Source organism: Rhipicephalus microplus, chromosome 4 (genome assembly GCF_043290135.1).
Source record: "Rhipicephalus microplus isolate Deutch F79 chromosome 4, USDA_Rmic, whole genome shotgun sequence".
NCBI lineage: Eukaryota > Metazoa > Arthropoda > Arachnida > Ixodida > Ixodidae > Rhipicephalus > Rhipicephalus microplus.
The window spans coordinates 22445816-22460034 of NC_134703.1; the positions used below are offsets into that span (position 1 = coordinate 22445816).

A 14219-nucleotide genomic window follows, 5' to 3' on the forward strand; every position below is an offset into this window, starting at 1 on the left:
CAAGCGGAGCTTCTCCCTCCCTTCCTCCGCCGCCACTTCGGTGCGGACGGCCCAAACTCGCACAATAACAGCTCGGGATCGAAACGAAGACATCGTGTAGGTACCGGCAGTTTGTGTTTTTTTTTCTGCTCCTCGCAATGCTGTCCTTGCATACGAAGTGTCATACTAATGCTATCTTAATATGTATGTACAACATAAATTGTCTTGCGATGTGTGCGAGAATTGACCGTCGGTATAGCCCTGACATCCAGGAGACGGCTAGTGCGACAGTTAAGTTCGGAGATGCATTGGTGTCATAACCCGCATTGCACCTGATTTTTAGGCGGCTGTTGCTCTTTCGTGAAAACTTCGTTTAGTTCTGTTTATTTTGGGGGAGTTGTCTTTGGGGGAGCATCCCGTTTACAAACTCGCCGCTTTGTTGTTTGTTCAGTTTTTGTTCGTTCACTAAGTTATAGGAAGAACGGTTAATTTAACCACCTGTAGTACAAGCCTGCAAAACCGGGTTGACTGGCTGATCACGGGAGAGGTCTTTGCCCTGCAGTGGATGTAATCAGACTGCTACTGCTGCTGCTGCTGATGATGATGAGGATTATCATCTGATTACTGATGACGATTATGATGAGTACATGCCTGCATAGCAGAGAACGTGTTAGTAATAATAAATGTTGGCTAATAACTGTTCACTGAGTTATCTTCGTTTAGAACACGTCACTTACGTGCACAATAAAAAAAAGAAAAGCTTAAGGAAAGAGAGAACGAAAACCGACAAAAAAATAAACTGATCCTCGCAAACACTTGGGCAGCTCACAGATATCGTGAGCCTGTGTTTTAAAGAAGTCTATATTCTTTACTCCTTTTAATGTGCGCTGTGATGCGATTTCTTTTTCACTTAGTTTGCAAAAGTTGTGAGACAGAAAGAATTGATGCGTACTCGCCTATAGCACGACTGTAAGGCCAATCCGGTGTGGCTATTTGACCGTGCACATCATATCACACGAGCGCCGCAAAGGCAATGTGAATGCTCAGTTCGGGCTTTCAGAGTTATGAGGCATACGGGTGGACATTTGACTTTTGTTCCACATGCCGGCTTCACATGCTCACGGTCACGTTCACACTCGTTCACGTTCACACGTTCACACGGTAGCGCCTACGCGACATATATGGCTCTCAGCGGACGCCTGGCTCTTGTGACGGGCGGTGCCAGCGGGATTGGCAAAGCAGTTTGTCAGACCCTGGCAAGTGAAGGGGCCATCGTGGTCGTCGCCGACAAGCAGCTCGAGCAAGCAACCAAAGTGGCCGAGTCTTTGTCAGGTTGGCTTATTGCTGAATCAAACTTTGATGTGTAGTATTTTCTGGCATATTATGACTAATCCTGGCAGCTCGATCCTTTGATCTCGTTGGCGTCTCGCCACAGGACACCTATATACTACCATTGGTGTCGCTGAAGACGACGATAGTGGCGATAACAATGAGATTGCAGATGTCACGGAAACGGAGGGTGGGCAGAGTACTTCGAGCACACCTATATGAACTTTGCATTAGAAGCAGCCGCTTGACATAATGTGAGGTTGATCAGCCCATGCTACAAATTCAAGAGATTGTAGCGCTCCCCTTATTGCAATGCACGGGTAATTCTACATTATGAAATAAAAAAAAATATTTAGATTTCGCTTTTGAGCCTGATTGTAACGCGAACAGAAAATTGGGGGCTACTTTGAGCGGTAAAATATTTGTGTTGAAATCATGAAATGTTCGTCTGCTTTTGAAAGGTCTGCGTATCTGGATGTTGCTCAAATGTGCGGCACAGAAACGAGGTTTCTATTCACAGAAATTGTCAGAACACGTTTGACCACCTCCAGAGGAGCTGCCGGAATTATCTAACGATGCTGACTGTGGCAGCGTTTCATGGTACCGTAATTCGAACAGAAGCGGGATGGCACTGTTTCGACGAATGAGAAGTTTGACAAAAACCTCATATTTTAGCCGGGCATGTTGCTCAATGTGGTCACCTTAAGGAAAGGTGACTGCATACATTTATGCTTCAGGAGTGGTGGGGTTCGCACTGTTGATCCGCACAACTATCATGTTTCTTGTTGTTTTTGTACTTTTAATCACCACGGAATGTCAATCAAGTAAAGCGTCTATACGCACCATGTGTTAGGAAACTTTATCTGCAATGTTTTCCGCACAAAAAGACCATTTTTCTGGCATGTGGATGGAAGGGCTGTAAACTTGGAACACGGTGAGACGATCTCGGTGCCCTCGATAACATATATGCTTTGATTAAAAATAAGCAGGTGCTTTATGGCCTGCCGTTGGACAACAATTAAGCTGACAGCGACCCGTGCATGCGCAATCGCAGTAACACGACTTCTCAAAATGTCAGGAGCCTGGACATGGGCCACAGTCGATCGGCAGACATGTATGGTTGGAGCGCTATCACAAAGATGCAATCATACTTCTCGTAGTACGTGTAATTCTACAGGAAACCGTGCCACTTCCTGCACACCTGTACACAAAAGTAAAGACGGGATAAGTGTCAGTGGGAACGCAAGTACAAGAACAGTGTATCCGAAGGAAATTTTATTTTATTTCACCTGCTGTCGTCATCAACAACAACAAGAACAACGAAGGAACGAAAATATATCATGCGTAATCTCTATTTGGAGTTGTGTAAGCGTAAACTTGTTTTCTACGAAACTCCGCCACCGTCCTTAGAGCGTTGTTGTTGGACGTTGCTGGAACGACATCTTTATTCTTCTCCTTTTTTTTTCTAGCTTTAGCTGGCGTCGGGAACCACCCAATGGAAAGCAAAACCCGCGAACTCCGAAACTCTTGCTTTACTTCAAATTTTGTAATTTCGCAATTTTCCTGATGCCCACTATCCTTACGTCGGTTTAACATGTTGTCTTAAAGAGGGATTTTACTGCAGAGTCAGGTGAAGTCTCAACCAAGCCTTCATATAAAGTAGTGGCTAAGGTACTCGGCTGCTGACCCGCAGGTCGTGGATCGAATCCCGGCTGCAGCGGCTGCATTTCCGATGGAGGCGAAAATGTTGTAGGCCCGTGTGCTCAGATTTGGGTGCACGTTAAAGAACCCCAGGTGGTCGAAATTCGTGGAGCCCTCCACTACGGCGTCTCTCATAATCATATGGTGGTTTTGGGACGTTAAACCCCGCATATATCAATTCATATAAAGTGTTCTCCTCTAACATTTTTTTATAACACCGGTAAAGCGCATTCATGTGGCCCCTGTATGTTCAACAAACGCGGATGTTTAGCGCAGTGGGTATCACACTCGATGTCTGAGCATGGGCCTTAAAAGCTCAACACCGCGAAGAACGTATACTCTATACCGATTCGCCTAACGTAAAACAGTGTGTGATGGACGGGCACACACTGATGATGATATGTGGTGTTTAACGTCCCAAAACCACCGTTTCATTATAAGAGACGCCGTAGTGGAGGGCTCCGGAAATTTAGCCACCTGGAGTTCTTTAACGTGCACCCAAATCTGAGCACACGGGCCTACAGCATTTTCGCCTCCATCGAAAATGCAGCCGCCGCAGCTGAAATTCGATCCCGCGAGGCGGACACGCACTGTTCTCGTTGAATACGCTTATAGACACGCGTACGCGTTTAAGAACTGAAGCTTGGGGCGAGTTCGCAAGGATATATGGTGTTAACAGTGCATCGGCGATGATGAGGTGACGTGAGAAGAGGAAAAAAAACGCTGCAAACTCATTTGAAAGCAAAGTATGACTTGTACGAGAGAAAATAAAGTCTTGAACACATTTGGTTCGAGCAGCGAATGACTATAGGTTATGTTTCTGGCGGTGATTAGATGTTTATTGTAGAAACGGCACTTTGCATTCATTTGCGCGTTCACTTTCAGGTTAGCAGTCAGATTTGGGTGCACGTTAAGGAACTCCAGGTGGTCGAAATTTCCGGAGCCTTCCACTACGGCGTCTCTCATAATCATACGGGAGTTTTGGGACGTTAAACACCACATATCAATCATTCAATCAATTTCAGGTTAGTGTTATAAATATAACGCAACAATCGCGAACGCTGTTGTGCAGGAGGCGCCAAACACCATGCCATTTACATGGACGTGGGTGACTCCTCTTCCGTGGAGCAACTGTTCAGCAGCATGAGAAGCACGTCGGCTCTGCCTCTCTCTATCGTAGTCAACTCGGCTGGCATTTACACCCGGACATCACTGGTGGGCACCAGTGACGAAATGTTCGACGAGACTATAAGGGTGAACCTTCGGGTAAGTGGGCGTATGAAGTCGAGCCAGTGTATCTACTAGCACGGGCTCAACATGGCTAAAACAATGGGACGCGAGCGCCTTGCTAGTTTTTTTTTCTTGAAACCTTGAAAAGTTACCACCCATGGGTGGTAACGTCTAGGGTAGTTACAGTCACTAAATGCTAGAAGGAACAGCAAATGTTGTAACTGTTACCACCCTCGCCGTTACTAACTGCGCTTACCACCAGGGATGTAACATATGTGACAAACCATTACTACCCCAAAGTTAGCAAGTACTACTACCTTTTTTCTAAGAGTGTACTAGCACGGGCTCAACATGGCTAAAACAATGGGACGCGAGGGACATTGCTGATTGGCTCGACCGTCCTTGTCAGTCAGCGACACTGTAAATTAAAGAAAAAAAGTGTCGGAGTGAAAGACATGATAAGGAGCTAAGACATGAATATTTAAAGTCCAAGTTGTGTTCATAAGCGTCTTTCATAGTTATTTTTCTGCGCTGGACGAAAATTTTACAGGTTTGTAGTCTCGAACCTCTAGAAAATTTCGCACTTGATTGGTATCACGCCTGCCAAAGCGGTCGATGGTGATGGCGACTCGTGCTCCTGATATCCCGTCTAAGTACGTCTCAAAATTGTGTGAACAATTTTTTCGACCTCGTATTAGATCGACAGTTCTATACATCCTGGTACAAATCAAGAAAACGGCTCGCTCCGTGAATATAACCTTTAAGCTCAACTATGCCAATGTCTCTCAGCTGGGTGAGCACTGCAGAAAATTGTTCTCGAATTATCGCGAGATGGCGCGAAGTTTTCGTCTATAATAGAGATACTGTATATGCTACCGTTAACTCGAGTCTATGGTAGTCATAAAGCGAGATTCGATAAAGAAGAAGAACAATGAACATGCTGTGGGGGAGCCAAGGAAACGATGGAACATGTTCTGATTGAATTTGGCGATTTCCACCCAGGTGAACGTGTGGGTACAAGCCTACATGAAGCTTTGGGTTTAAGTGATAACCACGGAAAGCTGAACACGTCCGTGATAGAAGCAAGCTTTAAGAGGCGGTTAGAGTATTGGTGGCAGAAAAGTAGAGATAGAGCACAGAATTAGTGGGAAAATGGGGTCATTCTGCCTGAAGAGGCAGAGAAATGGACCATGTATTTATATTTTTTTTGTCATAATAAGACTAATTTAATCGATGTAGATAAGGTGTTAGACCAAAATAAAATGAAAGCTTTTTTTTTCTTGCGACCTTGGTGGCACACATGTCTCCGCCCCGTTATAAAGGGACGCTCATAGCATCCATCTATTCATCCATCCATGATATAGTTACTGTACATGCTACCTTTAGGCAGTATATATAGTAGCATAAACAGTAACTGGATATATTTCAAATACAGTTAGTGCACACTGTTACAGTAAGGGCCTGTACTTCATGTACAGCATGTACAGTTACTGTATATGCTAAATAAAGGTAGCGCATGCAGTAATCCTTGTAATGAGCTATCTGTTCCATCCGGTCACAGGTAGCGTAACCATGGATCAGTTTTGATAATCGATTGCGTTTACAAGATTAGATTATGCTAACACACTCAGTATAGGGCTAGTTCGTTCTGTATGGCGGCGATGTGCAGGTGTATTGCTGTGTGTCTCACCTCACTTCTGTCTGATCTGAGGTAAAAGACACAAAGTCGAGGAAGGACGCGAAGAGAGTCACGTGCAGACAGGGCGCCACTTCCAGCACGTTTATTAAAAAAAAAAAAACATGGTGCTCTATTTTATGGACACAGTGTTTTCACGTGTTATTGATGCGCAGTCGCATTCAGATATCGCAGCTCTTTCTGCGATAAAGATACGGAGGCCACACTCACGCGAAGATAACCTAATTCAATAATCTTTTTTACTCAATCATTTATTTATTCCAGTTATCTCGCCTCTTGACAATCACAGCTCGGGTGCTGAAATCCGGTGCACATATGAAATCTCGGGTGACCCTTCCCTATATACCATTACAAACATTGTTTCAGTGCTGTCAAAGTCTGTCGTGATAATTTTGTGGGCCGTGTTTCGCAGCAGAAGTTTAGCTACTAACATGGTGATCAAAACAATGTGATTTAACAAAAAAAGACAAGAAACGCCATGACATGCTGACACCCCGCGCGGCCGCAGCAGCCACGGGGGCTGTGGGGCCTGTTCACTGTCGGTGGGGGGAACGACATTTCAGATGTCGTTTTCTCGACGGTTCCCCGACGCATCGCGGTCAGTCTTCGGTTTCGAAGCGTTCGTTGCGGTAAATGGAAATGCCAAGCTACTTGTGCGCTGACGGCTGTCATTGCATGCGAGATCGCCGGTCTTGACACAGTACCGTCGCATACATTTCCCAGAGGTTGCAAGCCGTGTATAGATACGTGCTGCCCAGCCATTACGCCAATCCTAGACATATATTAAAAAAATGGTCTTCATTGGATAGCTGAGCTCAGAACACTTTGACGCTTCATTTGGCTGCGTCTGATGAAAATAAAAAAAAAGAAGATAAGCAAAAGCATGAGACGATAACGCTATCTAGCTTTAAGGCGGGCAAATCAGGCTTGCTTTCAATTATTCCGTGCTCTCCATCGTGACGAAGTCAACCTAGCTATTTCGATTAGTTAATCTTGTAAATTACTTGCGGTAGCATGGATGTGCGAGTAGCTGAAGTATGCAAAGATCAATGAAACGGCTGACAAATTACACACATGCGGTTCAACGTCGAGTGCAAAGAACGGACTGCGCAGAGGTCGAACGCCGACCGCATAGGTATACACACAAAACGACAAACCACGATATGGCTCGATTCAGCTGTATTAACTGTCTTTCTGCCTTGACAAAGCTTATAAAACGACGTACTTTGCATCCTCCGTAGCATTAATTTATCTGCTGCGGCATTTGCACATTGGACCATGCATGTTCCTGATCCGGACGGCACGTCTATGGCCTCCTGCTCCTCTTCCTCGCTGGGCACAGGAGCTCGTAGCAGTGTCAAGTTGATTGATTGATTTGATTGATATGTGGGGTTTAACGTCCCAAAACCACCATATGATTATTAGAGACGCCGTAGTGGAGGGCTCTAGAAATTTCGACCACCTGGAGTTCTTTAACGTGCACCCAAATCTGAGCACACGGGCCTACAACATTTCCGCCTCCATCGGAAATGCAGCCGCCGCAGCCGGGATTCGAGCCCGCGACCTGTAGGTCAGCAGCCGAGTACCTTAGCCACTAGACCACCGCGGCGAAGTCTAGTCAAGTTGAATTAGTTTGGGTCATAAGAGGTGAATTTATAACTATCACGACATCAGTGCATACAGTGCACATGTAGTTATGTAGAGGCGCGCACGCTTCTAAAGGCTGCGGATGGCCGGCTGTCGAAAGAAAGAGTCATGCTATCGCGGCTTTCAATTCGTGTGAGCCAAGTGACTTGGCGCACGCTCACAAAAAAAAAAAAAACATGTAGAAAATAAGATTACCCACTGAGAAGTTCGATAAGTGACGACTATTTTTCGATCGGTGTAATGGTAGACCTAAAACTCAGTTTTATAGCACTTTCGCAATATTCCCAAATTTTGGTTCACAATCCCTTTAAGCACTGCTCAGTTAGGCCCACGCACTTTTTGTTACATGTATGACAAAGGTGTGTGTGTTTGTGTGTTTGTTCCTTTGTGCGTGTGTGTGTGCTTAAAAACATGCCCAGTTGTTCACCCTAGTGTGTGCGTGTTCAAAGCACATCCACATCGTCATCATGAATTTTTTGTCGTGTACTTTCCATTCAGTAACTGTGCGTTGTGCAGCCGTCTTGGAGAGAAAGGCATTCTGGCTTAAGCTAGCTCAAAAGCGCTTCTACTTCTATACGCAGGGAACTTTCTTGGTGACCCGTGCAGCCGCCCGCGAGATGACGCGCTCAGAGAATCTCCTGCCCGAAGGTGGCGCGACCATCGTGAACATCTCCAGCATCGGAGCCAAGACTGGTTGGCCCCTGGCCGCTGCTTACTGCGCTGCCAAAGCCAGCGTGGTGGCCCTGACCAAGTCTGCGGCTCAGGAACTGGCGGTTCACGGCATCCGATGCAATGCCCTGCTTCCCGGACTCACGAGGACGCCCATGACAGATCCATTGCCAGAGGAAAGCAAGGAAGAGGCTCGGTCATTGACTCCGCTTAAGAGATTCGCGAAGCCTAGCGAAACCGCAGAAGCCGTGAAGTTTCTTTGTTCACCCACCGCCAGCTCATTCGTTACTGGAGCTGCAATGGAAGTCACCGGAGGATTCCTGATGTAATGCGCCAGCCGGGGCAAACCCAGTGGTGGATTCAAGGGGGGGGGGGGGGGGTTAGGGGCGATCGCCCCCCTCAAAGCCTGTGTGACCACCCTCCCCCTCTCACTTCAGTGCTTGTTGTCCAGCTTCTATCAGCAATTAGGACAAATGAGTGAAACCACTGTGAGCATTCATCAAGAGTATTTAAGCTATGAAGCGGTTTTTATGCTAGTAAAAACAAAAAGTCATGACCACGCCCCCCTCTCCAATGTTACTTGAGGCGACCCCCCCCCCCCCCTAAAGTGAGTGGCTGTATCCTCCCCTGGACAAACAATCCTACTGTGTTAGATGTCTACGACAAAGAAGTTTTGACTGCATTGTTGCTGTCTTCTCTGTCAGATAATAGCACGATGCCAAATGCTTGGAGCCTATATTCTTCATTCAAGAATTCCCGCGAGAAATCTGAATTCGTGGTGTCGTCAGCTAATCATAACTCGAATTCTCCTTGGTGGGATGACGATTGCTCGAGAGACTATAGACGCAGGAAGGCAGCATGGAAAAAAAAGCTTTTGTACAATCAGTGCCCTCAAAATAGGAAAGACAGGTTCGTTGCAGGTGTTTTTAAACGTACGGTTGCCAAGTCAAAAGATGATTACGAAAGGCGGAAATTAGATTATCTTTTTAAATCTAAGAATAAGAAAGCGTTGTTTAGATTCCTACGTAAAAATAAAATGATTCCGCAATCAATAAATGCAGAGTCTATCATTTTGTCGGCCGAAGAAATAAAAGCTTCATTAGAAGTTATTGGTAAGGGAGTGTAGCAACGTTTTTCCAGCCAACTATCACCACCTCTTTCACATGCACAAAGGGACGAGGACTTCACAGAAGTTTCCAGGTATAAATTGTCGCAGGTGTTAGCTAACTTGCCACCAGCGGCTCCGGGTCCTGACGGAGTTACGTCGTTCATGTTGAAAATGATGCATAAAGAGTGCCAAGAATATCTATTGGATATAATAAACTATTCTTTGAGAACGGCATGGCTCCCATTGGAGTGGAAAATAGCAAAGGTAATACCAATACTGAAAGTTCCGGGTAAAGGATACGTTTTGGATAACATTAGACCCATTGCGTTAACCTCAAACTTTGTAAAAGTATTGAAGAAGAACGGCTATTTGGGCTAGTTGGTTGGAATTCATGGTAATAAGGGCTGAAGCGCGAGCACGAAGGTGCTAAAAGAAACGTGAAACGAAAGGCGAGGCAAGTCAGCGCTCATGTTGTCCTCTTTGCTTTCCTTGCCTCGCCTTTCGTTTCACGTTTCTTTTAGCACCTTCGTGCTCGCGCTGCAGCCCTTATTACCATGAATTTGTAAAAGTAATGGAGAGAATCCTAAACGTTCGAATAACAAATTTCATCAATGAGAGAAATTCTGAATCCATCCCAAATCGGCTTCAGATCAGATGCTCCATATATATGGAAGGCCCATGTAGATTTGGAAAGCCGCATAAAATTAGCTAAGCGCGAGGGAAAATATGCTGTGCTTGTCACTCTCGATATAGCAAAAGCGTACGACAGCGTTGAGCATATAGTGTTAATCAACCAGCTGCACAACCACAACTTCCCAAACTACATACAGTCATGGATAGCAGAATTTTTACGCAATAGAACGTTTTACTGTTACAAAGGCGGCATCTCGTCTTCTGAATATGTGCAAACAAGACGTGTCACGCAAGGGGCCGTCCTTTTCCCGGTGTTGTTCAATATCTTGATGAGCTCTGTGCCACGGCACCAGGACATGTACACTTATGTGCATGCAGACGACATCGCATTTTTTTCAGCAGCAGAGTACATTCATAAGCTATTTCAAATATTACAGTCTTACCTATCTGCCGTAGAGATGTGGCTTGATATACTTACGTCTGTATTTAAATAATAAGAAATGTTCTGTTGTAACATTTCCCCTTAAAGGCCCTTATCACATTTCGCTCTCCTGTCACCTGAATCCTATCCCTCAAGTAGTGAATGTGAAATATCTGGGGGTGATCTATGACCAATCAATGTCTTGGAAGACACACATTGAGTACATTGCAGCAAAGAGAGGTCATGCGGTGATAATTGTAAGCAAAATCAGTAATAGTCACTTAGGTATGCGGAGAAATACTGTTATCTTAGTGTACTGTATGTAAATTCATTCGCCTGGTACTCGGGTTTGAGTGTGTGTTATACGCGGGGGCATCTGCCTACAAGATACATCATCTGGTAGTTATAGAGAGACAAACCTTGAGATTATGCTTAGGTCTCCCTAAGTTTGCTGCAATCAAGATCTTGTATCTGGAAACTAGGCTTCCCTCCCTTGCGACCCGTTTTAAATTGTTAGCTATACAGGCATTTCTCAGGATGTATGAATCGCCAGTAAGGCGCTTAGTAACAGTTTTTATTGACCATCCTGACTTGTTTTTTGGACAATACTAGTCGAGGCTTCGCGTACCACAAATTCTGGTTATACAGCACTTTCTAGATGATTTAGACGTTAAAATTAATGCTGTTACTTTAATCATTACCATTAACAATAGTAATAAATTACAGTTTGATGATATATTCCCGAAAAATTCAAAATATACGCCGCTCAGTCTTTTAGAAGCTATATTAAGAGATTACCTGGCACATACGTCAATACAAGCAGTCATAGCAACTGATGCGTCACAAAGGGAAGAAAAATGTGGAATTGGTATTTTTTCTCCTGCCCTAGACTGGTCCTTTTCGCTTCGCCTTCCAGATTTTGTGCCCATATTTGAAGCATACTTTTTTGCGATAATTCTAGCTCTCCGTAAAATAACTGCTTCAGTAAGGTCCGCAGTAATTTTAACAGATTCACTATCAGTATGTGTCTCCCTTACTGCAGATGAGAACTCGCATGCTCATAGTGCTTTTAAAGCAGTAGTTCCCTCGCATCTCAATCTGATGAAATTGGTCTGGGTTCCAGGACATAAGGGAACTTATGTGAATTAAATGACAGATGCTCTTGCAAAGTCATCTTTAAATGGGCCTGTTATTGAGGTATTATCGGCATTAAAATTCTCGATAGGCGCTAGATTGAGAAGAAAACTGCTGTTATAGAAATTTTTAACACCTTCACTAACAGCCACCACAATTCCCGCACTTGTTATACCATTGGAATAGTAAAATATGTCAAACGCGAGGAACAAAAGTCACAATCACTAGACTGCGCTGTCAAATTTCACAGCTAAATTTATATTTACACAGAGCTGGTACGGCAGCCTCCCCTCATTGCCCTGCTTGTGGAGTAAATGAGTCAACTGAACATTACCTCATTTATTGTAATAGTTTCTCTGCCCTACGTAAAAACACTTTAGGTGCCGTTTGCCACCTCCTTGGAATATATTTAAATGCTCAAAATGTGTTTTCTTTCGGGGCTTTCTCTCAAGGCCACAGCGACGGGAAGATTGTTGACGCATTGCAGGAGTTCGTCAAAAATTCAAAAAAGTTTAAGTGTTGAAATCATTCTTCGGTAGACTTTGACTTTTCCAAATTCACATTATATCAAATACGACGCTTTATTGCATTACTCTACAGACTATTTACAATTCAACCATCAAATTCGTCTTGTTGCATCTTTCTTTTATTTCTGGTAAATAGATTACATTCAACCTGTTATTAAGAAAGAAATGCATGAAAACTATCTGGTTCTTGGCCAATCCATCAGCGTGGGTATGCGCCACATCGTCAAGGATATTGAATTGACTTGACTTGACTTGTACAAAAGTTTTGAACGTACGCGCTATGCGTCTGCTATTGAGCTTTTGAAGCATCTATAGGTGTTTTTTTAACCTTACGTGATGCAAAGACTAGCTATATACTATACTGTGCCACTATTATTAAATAAAGCTTGGTGTTTTCAATAAACTGCCTGCAAGAGTTATTTGGCTAAGCGTCGTCGAGTCATCAACATGCCTGGACTCAATTAAATTCACATCACCTAACTAATCTACATCATTGATATACATGCGGAGTTTGTTCATGCTTTACTATGGAAAATTAAGTATATCAGCATGTGAACTAGCTGTTGCTGGTAGGATGGGCTCAAAAGTACGCACGTTACAGCTAATGACGCAGTGTCAATTCACGCATGCTGAGAAAGCTTCTGTCCATATAGATACAAATATTACTCGAAAGTGCAGCTGTGGGCGGGTTATCTGGATCTCTACTACGCAACCCCTTATTTATCATTAAATTTACCATGACATTACACTAAAACGCAAAAAAAGAGTTACAGAAAATTGTCACAGGAATGTTAGAGCTGGAAATGGTTACAGGAGTGGTAATTGATATGGGGGGTTTAACACCCCAAAACCACCATATGATTATGAGAGACGCCGTAGTGGAGGGCTCCGGAAATTTTGACCACCTGGAGTTCATTAACGTGCACCCAAATCTGAGCACACGGGCCTACAACATTTCCGCCTCCATCGGAAATGCAGCCGCCGCAGCCGGGATTTGATCTCGCGACCTGCGGGTCAGCAGCCGAGTACCTTAGCCACTAGACCACCGTGGTGGGGCGTTACAGGAGTGTTGTCGTTCTAGAACCATCACTTCACTACCAACATGTATGAGTTACTCAGAATTTGCAAGACAAGCAGAAGCATAAGCAGGTCGCCTTCGGAAGAACGAATCGTTCCTATATATAGGCGCAATGGAACGTTATCTCTATAAAGCTTGAAGTACGAACAAAAAAACAGAGAAGAATAGAGTAGAACGTTGTACAGTGGCACACACCTACGCTGGAGGATTGGCCATGAACCGGGTAGTTTTCAGAAGAAATTCTTAATTATTTGATTAAAGGCCAGTTAAAGATTAAAGACGTAGTACTGTAATAAAATTGAAAATACTACCAATAGATGAGTACAAACAAAGGCAGACACTTTGAGCTGCGTAATTCAAAAAATAATAAGCAGGAATGAAAACGCAATTTAGGAAATACGAGAGTGAGTTGGCTCTACGATCTAAATTTCTTTGAACATTTAATTAACTCCGACAAGGCATCGACAACCTTCCCGTCACTGTGGCCCAGAGACAAAGCTCCGAATGAAAATACATTGGGATATAGTGTAAGGAGTCGGCAAACGGTACTCAAAGTATTATTCCGCAACGTGGAATATCTTTTGCAGAAAATCAGAAAATGTTCAGTTTTCTCATGTACTCCGCAAAAAGAACAGAGGCCGCCAGACGAGCTCTGTGTGAAATAAAAGACAAGAGTCAGAGTAGCGGGATAACGTGTTCAGCAAACAGTTTACCTTCATTTGCTTCCAAACTTCGAGCTTTCCAGTTTGTTCGTGTAATTATCAGTGCGCTAATCTACCCCAGATTCTTGCATGCTGCCGTTTGATTTTATTTGAATCACCACTGTGGGTACGTGCCATATCTTGAACTTCATCATAATCATCATAATCATCATCATCATCATCATCATCATCAGCATCATCATCATCATCATATTCGCTCGCGGCGGTGCTCCCGACTGTCATTCTGTCCCAGCCGTACGTGAGCTTTCAAATCACAGCTTTGCCGGTGACACGCCTTGCTGGCATGCACGTCGAAATGCCCCCGGCAGTGGCGACACTGTCTCTGATCAGCCTGGTGGCCCTGAG

At 44.3% G+C, this 14219-nt stretch overlaps 1 protein-coding gene across 1 annotated transcript; it reads left to right on the forward strand.

Moving 5' to 3' along the window:
• The first annotated feature begins 1154 nt into the window (after window positions 1-1154).
• On the forward strand, window positions 1155-9591 carry LOC119171361 ((3R)-3-hydroxyacyl-CoA dehydrogenase-like). The gene is made up of 3 exons (XM_075892068.1): window positions 1155-1311; window positions 4082-4275; window positions 8164-9591. The coding sequence occupies exons 1-3, from the start codon at window positions 1161-1163 to the stop codon at window positions 8578-8580; spliced, it is 762 nt and encodes a 253-aa protein (XP_075748183.1). The 5' UTR covers window positions 1155-1160; the 3' UTR covers window positions 8581-9591.
• Window positions 9592-14219: the final 4628 nt, after the last annotated feature.